Here is a 16,628-nt window from a genome sequence, read left to right on the forward strand (position 1 = left end):
CGAATAGAAGCTTTCGATGGAGTGGGGTGAAAGATCCAATACTTTGGCATCATTGAAGAGATATGGAAACTTAACTATAGAAGGGATATAAGGGTGACCCTATTTCGATGCCGCTGGATCAAACAACACCAACTGAACGAGATCGGATTGAGAGTCCTGGACCTCAAGAATCTAGGCTACCAAGATGACCCTTAGGTGCTTGCTTCACGTGTCGCACAAGTTTTCTATATGCCTAACCCACAAAGTAACCTCCCCCGAAGAAGAAGACAAAGCACGTGGTTGCCTCCGGGAAACATCACATTATCGGAGTTGATGGCGTAGACAATGTTGAAGCTTACAATAACTACGATGAGATGCCGCTATTCATAGACTTTCCTAAGAAGATCAGTGTTGTGAAAAAGAACCTGCCCAAAGATATATTGCTATGGGAACGAAAAGGTGTCAAAGAAAAAGTCGTTATAACGGGCTAGCTAGTTGTTGAACGTGGAGTGTTTGTGTAAGTGTGTGTTTGTAAGACTTCATTTATGCATGTGTGTGAGACTATATATTTATGTATGTGTGTGAGACTATATATTTATGTATGTGTGTGAGACTGCCCTTTGTAACTTCTAGATGAACCTATTACAATATCCACTCTATTACTACTAAAATAATTTTAACATGTAGACACTTGAAATAGACATTTATTAGTACTGCAACATGTTCAGACTACTATTGAAACACTTAAAACAAGCACTTAACACTTTATGAAATGAAGAAATGACCAAAATAAAAGTTGGAGACCTTGACGAGTTATACAACTTTTATATTCATCACCTTTACAGCTGAAATCATTTAGTGGTTGAAAATCAGGTTTGAAGTTGTCATTTTCTAAAATTCAAAATTTGAATTGTCTAAAATTAGTGACAAAGATAGATGACCAGTCTAAAATGATAGAGCATGATTTTAGAAAATTTAAAAAAAAACATCACATTTGGAGTTAGTATGAGGGAGAAAAACTAGTTACAAGTTTCAGCCACAGATTAAATAGAGAAATCATACTTGTTCATCATCGATCATCATGAACAGTTGTGATTTTTCTTTTTAATCCCTGGGTAAAATTTGTAACTAGTCTTTCTCCCTCATACTAACTCTAAATGTGAGGATTTTTTTCCTAAATTTTTCTAAAATCATGCCCTATCAAGTTACTGTGTTGATTTGGTCATTCTTTTCATTTGAAAAAAGTTTGAGCAATTCAAATTTTCAAATTTTTAAAAATGACAAGTTCTAACAAGATTTTGAAACACCAAATGATTTCAGCTGAAAAAGTGATGAATACCAAAGTTGTATAACTCATCAATATCTATAACTTTTATTTTGGCTATTTTTTCATCTGACAAAGTGATATTTAACATTGTTCACAAATCAACATGTCTCTGCTATAGTTAATGAAACTATGAGTGATATGTGAATTTGTGAATAATGATTACTAATACTTTGTCAAATGAATAAGTGACCAAAATAAAAGTTGTAGATAGTGATGAGTTCAACAACTTTTATGTTCACAACTTTTATAGTTGAAATCATTTAAGGTTTTAAAATCTTGTTTGAAGTTGTCATTTATTGAAATTCAAAATTTAAACTGTACAAATGTTGTCAAATGAAAAGATGACCAAAATAAAAGTTGTAGATAGTGATGTGTTCAACAATTTTTATGTTCATAACTTTCTTATTGGAAACCATTTAAGGTTTCAAAATCTTATTTAAAGTTGACATTTACTGAAATTCAAAATTTGAACTATTTAAATTTGGTCAAATGAAAAGATGATCAAAATATAAGTTGTACATCTTGATGAGTTCTACAACTTTGTTATTCATGAGTTTTTCAGCTGAAATCATTTAGTGTTTCAAAATCTTGTTTGAAGTTGTCATTTTTGGAAATTCAAATTTTAAATCGTTCAAAGTTCATCACATGAAAATATGACCAAAATAAAAGTTGTACATCTTGATGAGTTGTACAACTTTTATATTCATGACTTTTTTAGTTGAAATCATATACTATTTCAAAATATTGTTTCAAGTTGTAATTGTTTGAATTTCAAATTTTGAATCGTTCAAACAAAGTCACATGACAAGATGACCAAAATAAAAGTTGTACATGTTGATGAGTTATACAACTTTTATGTTTACAACATTTTTATTTTAGGTCATTTAATGTCCTAAAATTGTAGTCGAAGTTTAAAATTCAAATTTTTGATTTTTGATTTTTTTGTCTTCTATATTGTTTTGAATATCAGCGAATTGTTTTTATATATATTTGTGCATATATAGAATAATACAAAATGTTATATACATTTACTTTGTGTTTTTGTGATATAAAAAATACAGAATTAATAATTTAATAAAATGGAAAATAGTTGTAGGGGCGGCTAGATCAGGAACCGCCCCTACAAATGCATTTGTAGGGGCGACTAGATTAGAAACCGCCCCTACAAATCGTCCTAGGTATAAAAGCACGGGCGCTCGGGGGCCAAAATTTTGTAAGTGTTGGGCGCTTTCTTCTTCCTCTCGACGCCGCAAGGCTGCCCAACTTTCTCCCCGGCGCCCTGCCGCTGCCGCCTCCTAGACCTCTCCCAACACTGGCGCCCCCTCTCCGCACCCCCGGGCCATAGCTCGACATCCCTGGGCCGCCACGACGTTGCGCGCCCCATCTCCACGGCGGCTAGGGTTTTAGAGCCCCCGGCCGGCCGACCCATCGCCTCCTCCCCATCTCTGACCTCGAGCTCCGCCTCCTCCCCATCTCCGACCTCGACTTTCTTCTGCCAGATCTGGTTTGCATCTAAAGTAGGATTGAGTGAGTGACCTACCTATTCACAATGCATTTCTTGTGTTCCATGGCTATTTGCCTATTCTTGAATCCTCAGTGACTCATTGTGCTGTTGCTGCTTCCATCGTCGTTGTCTTGTTTCCCAGGATATGGATTTGAGCATCATGAATTAATGGGGAACATCATTTGCAAATTTTACTTGACCAAGGTATGTATGCATAGACCCTTTTCTTTCTACTAGCTAACTGGCATGAGCTCTAATGCTATCTCTGAGGATATATAAAGTTCTATGGTTCAATATAAATTAGTAGATTGTAGCTTGTTACAGTGGTTGCATGTGTTTACTGAATTTTTTTTTGAGGAAAGTGTTTATTGAATTTTGATGGACGAAGTTATGTTGGAGCTTTGGATGTTGACTATGTTGCAACATTTCATTTAAAAGTTCACTTGTTTTACCCAAAACATGGCTAGGAAATTAAGTTATTTGAGCGTAGAAAGACCATTTCATGAGAGAAGCCCATTTGTTAGCATCTGTCGTTGAGTACACAGAATGGATCGACTGCTTTCAAGTACTGTCATCTGAGTCTACCTCTTTCGGTAAAATGAGGTGCCGATTTGTAGAATATACAAGCTTGGTTGGTTTTATTTTCGCTAACTACTGTGTCTTATGAAATTGAGCATAATTCTAGCATGTAACCAAGATTTACAACAATTTGCTCTCCGTGTTAGCTAGTGGAGTACACGGTATTTGCAGACAATGAAACCATTACATGAGAATGCACAATCGTAGTTTGTGTGCAGTTGCAAGTGTATGGAATTGGTTGTCTTAGAATATTAAGAACTGAATTTAAGACCATGCAAGCTAATTTCGTATCAAATAGTTCTATTTTTCTCCATGGGATGCTAGTTTTTTTTATTTCAAGCTAGGCCATTTAATTTATTAAAAATCAGTAGGAAAGGAAGGCTGGCTTCTTGTCATTAGAGACGAAAAAGTACTATTGTATCCATACATGCACTCTTACACTTCATTAATTTTTTTTTTATAAATGTACTCTTAATCACTTTATAAATTTACATTGTCTTATTTTTTTGTCCATGGTAGTATATAAGATGCTGCTTGTTTCACATGCATATCTACAAACCAGCAACATATGATGACCAATAGAACTGTATGTAAAGTAGCATGCATGTAGTTGCATATACCGATATACTTGTGTCTAAAATTTGCCTTTTATTTATTAAGAGGAAGTAGAGAAACATTACACGCTACCCCTACAATGGTAAGCGCCGGGCTTACCAAAGAGGACGAGGACCAAAGAACATAAAAGAAAGAAGAAAACACCAAAAGAAGCTTGTTCATCTTAGTTCTATATATTGCTGTTGTTTTAGCCTATTGACTGAACTGCACTAGTCCACCAAATACATATACAGTTGGAAAAGAATCATAATCCAAAAGATTAAATTTATGATGTGGTATGGCACCAATTCTATATTGAATTGACCATGAATATGTAAGATGAGAGTACATAACTGCTAAAATGTCAAAACAGAAGGGTCTCAATGTAGCTTAGCCTGACCGTGAGTAGCATCATACAAACATTGACTCACAATCCCTTTATATGAGTGGTAAGGAATGTCTTCTATTACTTGAATCACCAACTTGAGTAATGCTCAACTCTAATATACATTTATATTATATTAGTTATTCATAAAATTATCTAGAAACATCATACTAATTCCTCTAATGTCTTTGCTTGTGTCAATAATGGTTGAAGAAGCAATAATAGACTTTACCATTGAGTTTTTGCTTCCTCTTGTGTACTCTTTCCTTTCATTTATTGATTAACGATCAATAAGCTGAAAACTTTGAAAGAATTGGTTGTGTGTGCAGTCTCAGAGGCAGAACTGTTCGCTTTTTCTAAAAAAAATACTAATTACATTGTTATTTCATAGTGCCTCTTGCATGCATGATTGAATATGAACCTGAACCTTCACAAACTAGACTATAAGGTGTAAACCAAATATATGTTCTTTGCACAAAGGGTGGGATTAAGGATGTATCCTAGCTGTACAGAGCAGTAGATCATGGGCTAGGAACCCTAGCTACTAGGATTCTCATTATATGGAAAGGGTAATTTAGGTGAGGAGTAGATCATTAGACTAGTGGTGACAAACTAGCTGTTGCTACATAAGACTCTTATTGGTGCTTCACCCGGTTTCTTAACTTGACCGAACTTTATTAGCCCAATTATTTAGTTAGCGGATGGCTATGTTGTGGCACAGTACGTCAGTCTTCTATAGCTCTATTGCGCAGTCCAATTTAAATTCACTTTGTGGCAAAACTGATGACTGTAATTAATGTAGGTGAGCTGTTTCTTACTACAAACTGATTGTGGTAGGCCGGCCACTATTGCATCATTTCTTGTTTTTTTTTGGGTGGTGCACGGGGGGGGGGGGAGCATCGTTTCTTGGTTTGACCACCAATTAGTGTTGCTCTGAGCTATGGAGCCAGCGACTGTAGTGTTTTATTACATGTAATCCTAAATATCTACCGCTACCAACTTCTCTAGTATAAATCTGCCACTCTGGTGTAGTCCATTATTGCAGATCGCTCACAAAGTGTGGCCACACCATAATACCCTTTGAATGGTCTTGCAAGACACTGCTACAAAGGTACCATGGTGTTGGCAAACGCCAAGAGTAACATATGTAGTACTACCTTGGGTATTGCTGGTGTGCAGCTAGACACAGTTTCTGGTGCCCAATCGCATATTTTAGTTTTTGGCTCACGACGTTGGATGGACCATGCCCCTGACTTTCTATCTGGTGTTGTCTAGAGATATATCCGGCACTATAGGTTAATGGAAATATGGTTCCTATAAAAATCTTACGGTATGTCTTTGATTGGTGAGCTGGTGTGAGCAGTGAGCTATAAGTTATTACATAACAGTGTAAATATATAAATAATGGATTGTTGTGTCTTCCTATCAAGAACCGGCTCCTTAGCATTTTCTTATCTGCTGTAGAACTGCTAAGCAAGTTAGAGAACATTTTGCCCTTTTCTTTTTCCAGTTCATCATTATGAAGTGAACCTTCTATTAAAAACAAAATTTAGGGATGAACTAATAATGGTGATCATCTTGTTTGTGCGGGAGTCAAATAGAAAATTAGGCAAATGGTGTCTGTCTCTCTTCAGAGAATTGATAGTTTGATACTGCCACTTGGTTAGATATGTTAGTAGAAAATTTTTAACGGTGCTAATTAGATGTAAAAGGAAATCACATGGCATGACATTTCTTGATGCCTAGGATTGCCTTGTTGTAAGCACTGAACACTTCATAAAAGATGTTAGACCCAAATCTTTGTGCAAGAATTTTTACTTTTTGCAATTATGGGTGAGCAGCTAAAAAAATATCAAATTAGTATCCATTCTATAGAACATACTGTGCATTTGGTTGTGGTGTGCATACTATTTTGAGATTTCAGTGCTGTATGGACTTTGAACCAACTTGAATTTAGTAGTTGACCAGCTGTCATGATTATGCCAAATAATTAAGGTTATTTATTCAATGATGACAAATTAACACCCTATTCTAAACTGGGGCCGTGTGTGGTTCATCTTTTATTTTCAGATTGAGAAATCATTTTGCAATTATGTTTGATTATGAGTTTTGGTAGTTATTCCATGTAAAATGATTATGCAAACTGGTTGGTTTTGTGTTGTTTTCTACGCTATATTCTTATCTCTATCTAATTTTATAGAAATTTATGGTATGTCTACAGTCATGCTGATCGTCTGGAGCATCACAAGGGTCTTTCATATTTCTTTTCTAACTTGCATACAGTGAACACCAGTTAACTCTATCATAATCTAGCTTTACGATCAACTCTTTCTCTTTTGTTTTGATCTCATCATTAAAAATTTGGAAGCATTAAGGTTCAATTCTCACAGGCGAAGCTATCTGATGTGTCTAGTTCTTTCTTCTTCTCCTTATGAAACTTCCTTCAATCTTATAGATCTATCAGGCAACAGAAAAAAGAAATTATAATGCATATGGGGTAGCTCATATGATGATCGAATGGCCCCCCTACTTATAAGCAGCTATTGTTTTTTTGCCACCTTTCCTATCCTCTATGTTTGGGAAGCAGCTGCTGCTTTTTTTTACACCTTTTCCTCTCTACGTTTGTTAAGCAGCTGTTGCTTTTTTTTGCCAAATCTCCCCTCTCCTCTCCTCTCCTTTGTTTTGTCGATGATGAAATTGTGTAAGTCCATACATTATATGGAATATGAGCTGATGATCAAGAACTTGTGAGTAACTTGGCATCATTATCAGCCGCCCCTACTGTCTTTTTCTATATGCTCACTGTTTTTTATATATGCTCACTATGTTTATGATGCCTTTATGCTCCAAGTTCTTTATCAAATGATGATTGACATGTTTCTGAGGCCTCTACCTCTACTACTACTATTACTACTCATTTTGTGAGTTAGTTTAAACTTGATTGATGGCTATTTTCTTCACTTCCACTAGGAAATGGACCCTTGCTATGTTGTTTTCAACGGGAAGAAACTGGGGATTTACATGTTTTGGCATGAGGCTAAATATGTGCTTGGGTTCAAAAATGCTATACACAAGAAGTACAACAACTATGACCATACACTTAGAGATTTCAATACCTATGTTGGAGCAGCAACTACCTCCCCTAATCTGGTCCCAACTGATTGTGGTGAAAGCGTCCCCCTCAGAGTGGTAAGAGTGGTTCTTGCAAGAATGTGGTGATTATTAGTCTGTTGGTGATGGTGTTTGGACTTTAGATGAGGCTTTCCATGAGCTACCAATGCAACTGCAATACTTAGGCCTGTGATGACACAATTAGATGGTCGATATAGTTGGATAACACAATTGTATGATGATTTAATTATGGTGTCTGAGGCCAATTAGTTTGGATAACACTAATTTATGTTGGCAGCGATATTTTGGTTGCATAAGCAACATTATCTAAGGCTAATACTGATGATGCTTTATAGACCCTCCTCTTCTAGTCCTACTACTTCTACTCTTTTCCTCTCCTGTCCTCTGCTCCTACTTCTCCTACTCCTCTCCTCTCCTGTTTCTCTACTATAACTGTTTTTCTTGACATAAATTTAGGAGAAGATATGGCCGAACTTCCTTCACCGGATCTGCTAAATAATTATGTGTATGATCTGGGCTTCCAACCAGCATTGGGGAGGGCAAACCACCCATATCTAAGCATAGTAAGTAACATGTTTTAAAGACACCTCTATAGATATTTTGTTCTAATATATATAATTCTTAAATGTAGACAATTCATCCTATACCACGGTTCAGAGAGACACTCTCAAATTTTGGGGTTGATTTCCTCAATGTTGATACATTCCCTATAGATGGTCGACTCAAGCAATGTCGAATTGGCTTTTCTATTCTCGCTAGGGCGGGTAACCAACAAGGTATGGTTTTATACATCGATAGAATGAGCAATGGTTAACCTCATAACATTACTGCACAAAAATATGTTGTGCAAGCATGTTTAAGGGTGCTTCAAAATAGTGTGTACAATATTCCTACATACTCCTCCATAAGGATTGCTGCTTTGAATGTGGGCCTCCATCACGATATTGGACTGTTTTGTGCAAAGCTTGCTGAGGACAACATGAATAATGTGGTAAGTCTCATAACTTATATCCAGATTAATTGTTATGTCTATATATATGTATGGTTCTGATAACCATATTTTTCCCAACACTTGTAGATTCAGGAGAACGACGTAACATACGCAAGTTGTAGCTTTGAAGCCATTTTAAACCAGGCCATGTATCACATAGGTCGTTATAAATAGGAATATGGTGGCCCTGTTCTTACTTCAGAGAGAATCCAGGAAAAACTTCTTGTGACTAGCAGTGAAGATTCTCGACCAATGCTGATCGTCGTTAGTAGACCTTGTGAACGATCTTGTGAAGCAAGGGAGAATGCACTAGTAAATACATTGCACTACATAAGTGACATTTTGGCATATGAAATGAATGATCTGAGGTAGAACGTTAGAAAATTCTAGGAAGTTAAATTACTGTTAGTTGTAATAATGAACCAATCTAAATTATTATGGTTTGTAATGAACAAATTTAAATCAGTATGTGTTTGTAATGAAGTAATTTAAATTATTATGGGTTTGTAATGCATATATCTTCTTGTCAATTAGTTGTTGATATAATGTCCTTGTGAATTATATATTATATATATATATATATATATGTATATATGTTCTGGTCATATTTAAATTTTCAATTTTTAATTTTTTTGGTGTGAAAATGTACTGTAGGGGCGGTTCTAGAGTGAACCGCCCCTACAAATAGGAATTAGAAGGGCGGCTGGTGTTACAACCGTCCCTATAAATTAATTTTGTAGAGACGACTAGTGTTACAAACCGCCCCTACAAATACAGTTGTAGGGGCGGTTGGTGACACAAGCCGCCTCTACAAATCGATTTGTAGAGGCAGCTTGGGAATCGCCCCTACAAACCCTTGTAGAGACGGTGTGGTAGGGACGGCTGGCAAAACCGCCTCTACAAACCATCGTGAGCCGCCACTACAAATGCTCACATCTAGAAGAAGGCGATTTTTTTTTTTAAAGAATACCTTGTTGTGGTTTAGAGGATTACACATAATAGAAACAAGGAATGATAAGCACTCAACTCATGATATAAGTGTGTACATGATATATTTTTCTTGAACCGGCTGGTAGAGCTGCCTGTGATTTACTCATCATACAAAGAACCGTTATGCTATGTTTTGCTCAGATTTAAGTCCTAGAACTTCGTTAGAACTCCATGTGCCTCCTTACCCATGTGCATTAGAGCTTCAATATTTTCCCATTTTCCACTAAAAAAAAGAAGATTCAGATAATTAACATGATGATATCCAGCCCCTCCACGTATCGTGCATACAAGGGTGCAGTCTTGCAGCACTTGATTGCGAAATCTTGCTTTCTTTGATGGCAAACAAATACACAGAAATTCAAGATAAAGTTGGGCAGCCAAGGACAGAGACAGGCAAAGCAGTGATTGCAGACCGAGACAGAAAGAAGTGCCTATTGTATAAAACTATGTAGCCCCTGCTCCTATGATTGAAAGATGTATACTACTGCTGGTTGCTCTTCGTCTTCCTCTTCCTTCTTTTAGAAAAGCAAGTATAGCTCTCATTGCTATCTATGGAGCTAGGGCATCACTGGTCAATTCCTCACCATGCTGCTCCCCGTTATTTTAATCCAGGATGTGATGGAGAACAGTGTTTCATAAACAATTTTCCAAGCAAAACCAAGAGAACAGTGCATTTGGAGAAACAATTGTTTGGAAGTGTAGCAATATCCTCCTCCCTTGTTGCTGTGGACCAGTCCAAAGGAGGCTAAGGGAATATGGAGGCTGGTAGTTCAGTGTGGGTTGTGTAGAATCGATCAGCCTTGGCGTGCATGTGGAGTGTTGCTACTCACATGACACCTATGACACCATTTGGAGCATAGTGCCAAGTTTGTCTCTTTGCATATGGTTTTACAAGGGAAAAGTAAAGGCAAGCTTAATCCGAGCACTACAAATTTATAGTGGATCTTGTGGTCCTGTAAGATATGAGATGTGGGTTGTGCATCAACCACTTGCCCAGTATTGAAAGTGTGATATTATGAATCGCATGAGCATAAATAATACGATAACCATGAGTAGTGTAGAAGGTACGTGTCGAGAGTAGTGGATCCATCACGCGGCATTTGCACATATTGCTTGTGGGAAACAACTATGTGATGGTTCAATGTTAACTACCCATCAATCACTCCATATGCACGTAAGGATTGGCATCCCATGGCAAGGAGAATCTTAGATGGCATTGTTGATATTCTTCAATAGTTTCAATTACATTTGGACCATTGGGGGTGGGGGGTATAGCACAACATTAATATCAAGAACTCTTGAGCCATTATCATGATGTACGATCCTATAACATTCGTCGAATAATTCTCGATATCTTGGACAATTTGAGTAGCGCACTACCTCTTGCCAATTTAATAGTCTTTTCCATGATAGGCGCAACATATCTTCATTTCTTCTTGGCTTATTATTGAGATAAAACAATTGTATGAATGAGGTGTCCTTTCTCTTTTGCAAGGAAAATGTTGTTGGAAGATCAGTTGTAATGCACACATAGATGTTTATCTCATATGGTATTCAGAGATATCTTGGAGCAACAACAGAGCATGCATGTGCTGCACATTGGGTGGAGCTATAGCAAAGTCCAGGACGACTTCAAAAGGATACACTCCACATATCCAGAGACTACACACACTTTGTACTTTTCCCTGTAGTCCAGGACGTGTGAACCATCCTTTGCTGCCGCCACATCTTGAGATGGTTGCCCATGTGATGGATGCAACTAGTGTAACTCATTTTCTCACATTTCCCATGCTAAGCTAAACACCTCACGCCATATATTCAATTTTTGCTGATTTATATCCTTATTTGAAGACCCTTAAGGCCCTATTTTAATGCTTGAGTTTTTGCAAAATCATACTGGAAAGAATTGAGCTTCTTAATGTTAAAAAAAATAACTCCCATATCCCAAAGATGCCATAAACTTGTTTTTTGAGCACTGAGGGCCTGTTTGGAACGAAGGAATAGAAAACAGAGGAATGGAGTAAAATACAGGAAAGAGATAGGAATACAATGACAAAACCGAGAAACATAAGAACACATGAATTTCATTGGAGTGGGTGTTTGGAAAACAGGAATTTAAATTGTGGGCCCATTCAACAACTACCCATGGATCAACATTGATCTCTCTTAAATATACTATAGTTTGGGCATCCACTATGGCAAGAACGTGATGAGCTTGCGGCCAGCCACAGATTTGTCTTGGACTTCGTCAAGGAAAAACAAACAAGAGATTGTAGTGGAGTTTTTGTTTCCTCCAAAATGTACAGGTGCAGGAACCTTTCCTATGGAAAGGAACAAGCAATCCTTTGTTCCAAACACTACTACAGGAGTCAAAACTATAGGAAAACTGATTCCTTTACAATTTCTTTCAAAGTCCTACGATCAAACATGCCCTGAGTTCCTTGGGTAGCCATTAGTTCCTACACGTACATACACAGTCTACTTGTGTTGAGCACTGTATGCAAACTATACTTTGTTTGAGTGTGGCCCCGCTCCGCTGCAGCAGGCCCACATTCTGTCAGAGGAATGCATGGCCCAACGGGCGTTTTGGTGGACAGTACCTGACAATGCAGGCGGCAAAGCCTGCTTCACCTTTGAACAGCTGATCAGACGGCTGTGGAAAAAAAATGAAAAATGTTGGGTTCCAAAGGCCAATGAATCAGGTGCTGCGACTCTATTCAAAGTTTCAAACTGAACCAGGTTGTGACTGTAGTAAAGGTGCTCTGCTACAGGTGTAATCGGCCACTACACTGTGACTTGCCCTGCTACAGGTTAAAGACAGGTCTAGCGGCCATTGGAAGTACATCCTCTAATTCCTATAATTTTTTGTAGTGTAGCTCATGAAGAAAAACATCTGCCATGTGCCATGTAAACGTCCTTGAATCTCAGTCATCCGAAAATTCCAATTTGTGCTTGGCATTCTGAGCAATCTCTTATTGCAGTCGTTGATGTCCAACTCCTCTAGCAACTAATTAACACTCTCGATCTAGTCATAAATAATTGATGTTTCAAGGTCATATCAAGCAGTGTAGAACATAAGTATATAATGTACATGCCTATTAATTAAGGTGTTCCTTTCTCAAGACTTATCTTGTACGTCCTCCTCTCTGAAAAGAGTGTCATTCTAACTAGATCGAACAAATGTTTGTTCAGATTCATAGCTAAAATGACACTCTTTTTATTAACAAACATTTGTCTAAAGTTTTTTTTTTGAACGGAGGATATATATACTTTCTCCGTTCATTGTGCTAGCCAAATTAGCTTAACTTGAATCAAGTTTATAGTGAATATTATCTCTAACCAGTAATGGTACTTATTTTGTATTATAAATTTAGTACCCTTTATATAACTTTGGTGAAATTTCTAATTATTTGACTTCCTGAAAAATAATAATTGCATTCTCTCGTAGGGGAGTGAGTACATAACAATCGACGGTCTAGCTTTGACTATTTAAAATGTGAGAAAATGACGACGTAAAGCTGAGCGGGGAGTTAGCACAGCTGAGGGAGACTAAATATCAGAATAAGTGACAGCGTAGGCTTCGAACGAACTGGTAGTTGAGAAGAACATTTGACTTGTGGTCATAGCAAGATTTGTAGGTGTTAGGTAACGTTTATATCCTTATTGCGTACTGTCGTTATTACCCAAGTTTTTCCAATATACACACACACGACAAGTGTATGTTTATGTCATTTTGCATAGTTGTCGTCTTTATTAAAATCCAGACCCCACAGTTGCAACCACCGCCGATACAAAGCATAGTATAAGACTGTCTCTGACCACCGCGACCCAAAATCTAAGATCTATTCATCCTTTGGGTAGCGCTACAGACAAATGGTTCAATATCTATTTTACGTCTGTATATGCAACGACTTGATGACCGACCCAACCTATACTCTGTATTGGCTACTGTGCTCTTGTCTCATAACTCTTTATTCAGATCACCTTTAACAACAGAGTCAACTTATTAGCTCATATAAACTTCAAACGAATAACCTAACATGCTAGTATAGAAAACACATGTAAACATCGACAAATTAAATGAATCATAGAATGATAAGAGCTAGCTTAACATTCTCTCTTCTTTTTAAATAAAATATTCTATAAACTAACTCAAACAACACTGTTGGACGCTATGCCAAAACTGCACCGAGGAGACACTTTCATCAGTGACCTACAGTTAAAACACGTCACTACAACGATCGACCTTGTAGAAGAACATTCGGGGGACCAAAAAAGTCATTTGACAACTTACCATAATTTCATTTGGGGACAATATAATCAATATGGTTATTTTGCGCACAATAAAACTAATTAGATTGTAGCAACTCGACGAAACTGTGCTTATACATGAAACAACAATCTCACAAATTACACGACACTACTGCACACTAGCTAGCTGCTGCACTGATGATCGATCTACTGATCAGTGGCATGCATGTGCCTGCCGTGTAGCATGCATGCCCCCGGCCCAATCGCCTTTATTTGCCCACTTTTTTACATCAGACAAATAAAGCCGGCAGAAGCACTGACTAATCACCCACACTTTGCGATCTCCTTGGACCTTTCAGCGCAGATTACACAGACACATGGCATACCGAAACAATTTACGTACATACAGGCCCCCACGTGTCATTGTTCACAAGCGTTATTGGGCACTTAAGCTAGCACTAATGACAATTAAGCCCCTTGCTTGCTCATCATGCGGTGCGAGTGCAGCTACAGGCAGAAGGGGCTCATGTGAAACGAAGGAAGCGCGTGCGCCACCGGCGGCGGCGGAGGCCCACCGCTGCAGTTGCTCTCGGGAGACGACGACCCAGCCGAGGCCGACGAGAAGGAGTTGTTGGACGCGTCGGCCTTGAGAGGGCTGTGGCGCCCGGGGTTGAACGGCGGGATGTCGGCCGGCGCGGGCGGCGGCGGGTGCCGCCACCGCGGGAGCGGCCCGGCGAGGAGGAGCGTCTGAAGTAGCGGCCCGGCCGACACCACGGCCTCCACCAGGCGGCCTTTCTCTGGAAGCCGACGCGTGAGCGCCATTTCCAGCTCCGAGTCGTCGGCGCAGGCGGCGTCCGGCGCGTTCTCGTTGTTCATGATGGCCGCGGCAGCAGTGGTACAGCCGCCTCCTCCTGCCGACAGGACGCTAGCAGCGTGGACGTGGAGGCTCGGAGTATGTGGCGGCGGTGCCACCACCGCCTGGGCCTGGGCCTGGTGGTGGAGGAGCAGCAGGAGGGAGTGGCAGTGCCGCCGGAGCTCGTCCCGCTCGGCGGCCGCGGACGACACGAGCGCCGCGAGCCGCGCGGCCTCGGACTCCATGCGACGGAGCTCCGCCTGGTGCGCGGCGCGCGAGGCGTGGAGCTCGGCCAGCGCGCGGACCAGCGCCCGCCGGAGCTCCGGCGCCGTCGTCAAGTCCAGCTGCTGCTGGTCGCCACCGCCGGTGTCAGCCTGATGCTCATCGAATGGAGATGGAGCGCTGGGCTGCTGCTGGTAGCCCCATGCGTAGGCGAGCGTGGCGGCGGTGCCTGCCGCTGGGGACTGCAGCAAAGGGTGGCTGCTGCCATGGTCTTCCATATCCCAACTCCCAAGAAGCGTTTAATTTGAGGCTTGGTCTTGTCTTCTTTTTGTTTGTTAATTGGGTTCTGGGGTTTAGCCTTCAGAGAGAGGAGGACATGAATGTTCTGGCAAATTGCATTGTGGGAAGATGACAATGTGAGGTAGAAGAAGACTAGAAGGTGCTTCTGCTGCTGGATGGTCTGGTGTGTGTGATCTTGGTGTCGTGATGGTGGTAGGGTATATATAGGAGATCTTTTTCTGGGTTTCTTATTGTTCTCTTTAACTCTCTTAGGTGGCGCATTTTTTTTTCGAGTTGAAAAAATGTTGTGGGGCCGGTGTGTTGGAATTTCATCATTTTTTTTTCTGTTATCACTAGGATTGGCCTCTGCACATGTATGCGTGGCCTGAGGTGTTTATGTTTCCTATCTTTTTTTTATTGCGCCCATGCCAGAAATTTCACATATTTTCTTTCCAATGGTAAATAGGGATATACACATCAGAGAGTATATCATCATGGCTGGCTTGGCTAATATTCATATCAATAACAAGAAATGGTTATGCATTATGTTAAAAAAGTAAAACAAAATTATCATTATGAGAGAACTACAGCAAGAGCACCCAAATCAAAGCACCTACTTGTGATTAATTTGAGTGTTTCCCCCTACTTTTGTTGCCCCAGGTGACTCAGGTGAGGGGTGGACGGGCGGGTGTTTTGGCACAGCGTGACGCTGGCGGACCAGCTCATCGCGGTGGAGCGGCATCCCGGGCACCACGACTCGCTGTGGTGGTGGAGGAGGAGGCGGTCGCGTGGCCGCCGAGCAGAAGTCCGCGTGGCCGACAAGGTTCGAACGGTGCAGAAGAAGCCCGCTAAGAAGTTAGCGGCGGCCGCGCCCACCAAGCAGATCTTGACGTCGATGAAGCCGGAGTAGATGCAGGATGAGGCGGCGGCGGAGGAGGAGGATGAGCTCGAGTTAAACGGTGTGAATTTTGACTAAATTTATATAAAAAGCTACTAACATTCATGGTACAAAACAAGTATCATAAGATTAGTTATAGAATATATTTTCATAATAAATTCATTTAAAGACATAAATGGTAATATTATTTACTATAAACTTAGTCAAACTTGAGGTAGCTTGACCGGCCACTATTACAGGATTGATTTTGCGTGACGGTGCACTTTAATTAACGGAGGCGGTCACAAAATCCAACCGCCTCGGAAAATACCGGGCGATTAACGGAGGCGGGCATTTTGATTTACGGAGACAGTCACTTTTGCCCGCCTCGTAAAATTGATTTACGGAGGCGGTCAAAAAACGACGGCCTCCTAAAATCGATTTACGGAGGCGGGCATTTTAAGACAACCACCTCCAAAAAATAGTCTATTTTCAGAGGCGGTCCTCTTAAGAAGCCCGCCTCCATAAATCTATTTTCGGAGGCGGTTATTTTATAAGGCCCGCCTCCAAAAATCTGGCACAACCCGCTATCATTTCTAGGCCCAATACCTAGTGGCGACTATATAAACCAAATGAAAACCCTAACTCTAGGCGCCACTCCCTCA

At 39.9% G+C, this 16,628-nt stretch overlaps 1 protein-coding gene across 1 annotated transcript; it reads right to left on the reverse strand.

Annotated features, from left to right (window-relative positions):
• Positions 1-13,796: 13,796 nt before the first annotated feature.
• On the reverse strand, positions 13,797-15,268 carry LOC136494615 (uncharacterized). Its single transcript, XM_066490783.1, has one exon. It carries the CDS (start codon positions 15,083-15,085, stop codon positions 14,240-14,242), a length of 846 nt encoding a protein of 281 aa, XP_066346880.1. The 5' UTR covers positions 15,086-15,268; the 3' UTR covers positions 13,797-14,239.
• Between the last annotated feature and the right edge of the window lie 1,360 nt (positions 15,269-16,628).

The sequence above is a fragment of the Miscanthus floridulus genome, chromosome 11 (assembly GCF_019320115.1).
Source record: "Miscanthus floridulus cultivar M001 chromosome 11, ASM1932011v1, whole genome shotgun sequence".
NCBI lineage: Eukaryota > Viridiplantae > Streptophyta > Magnoliopsida > Poales > Poaceae > Miscanthus > Miscanthus floridulus.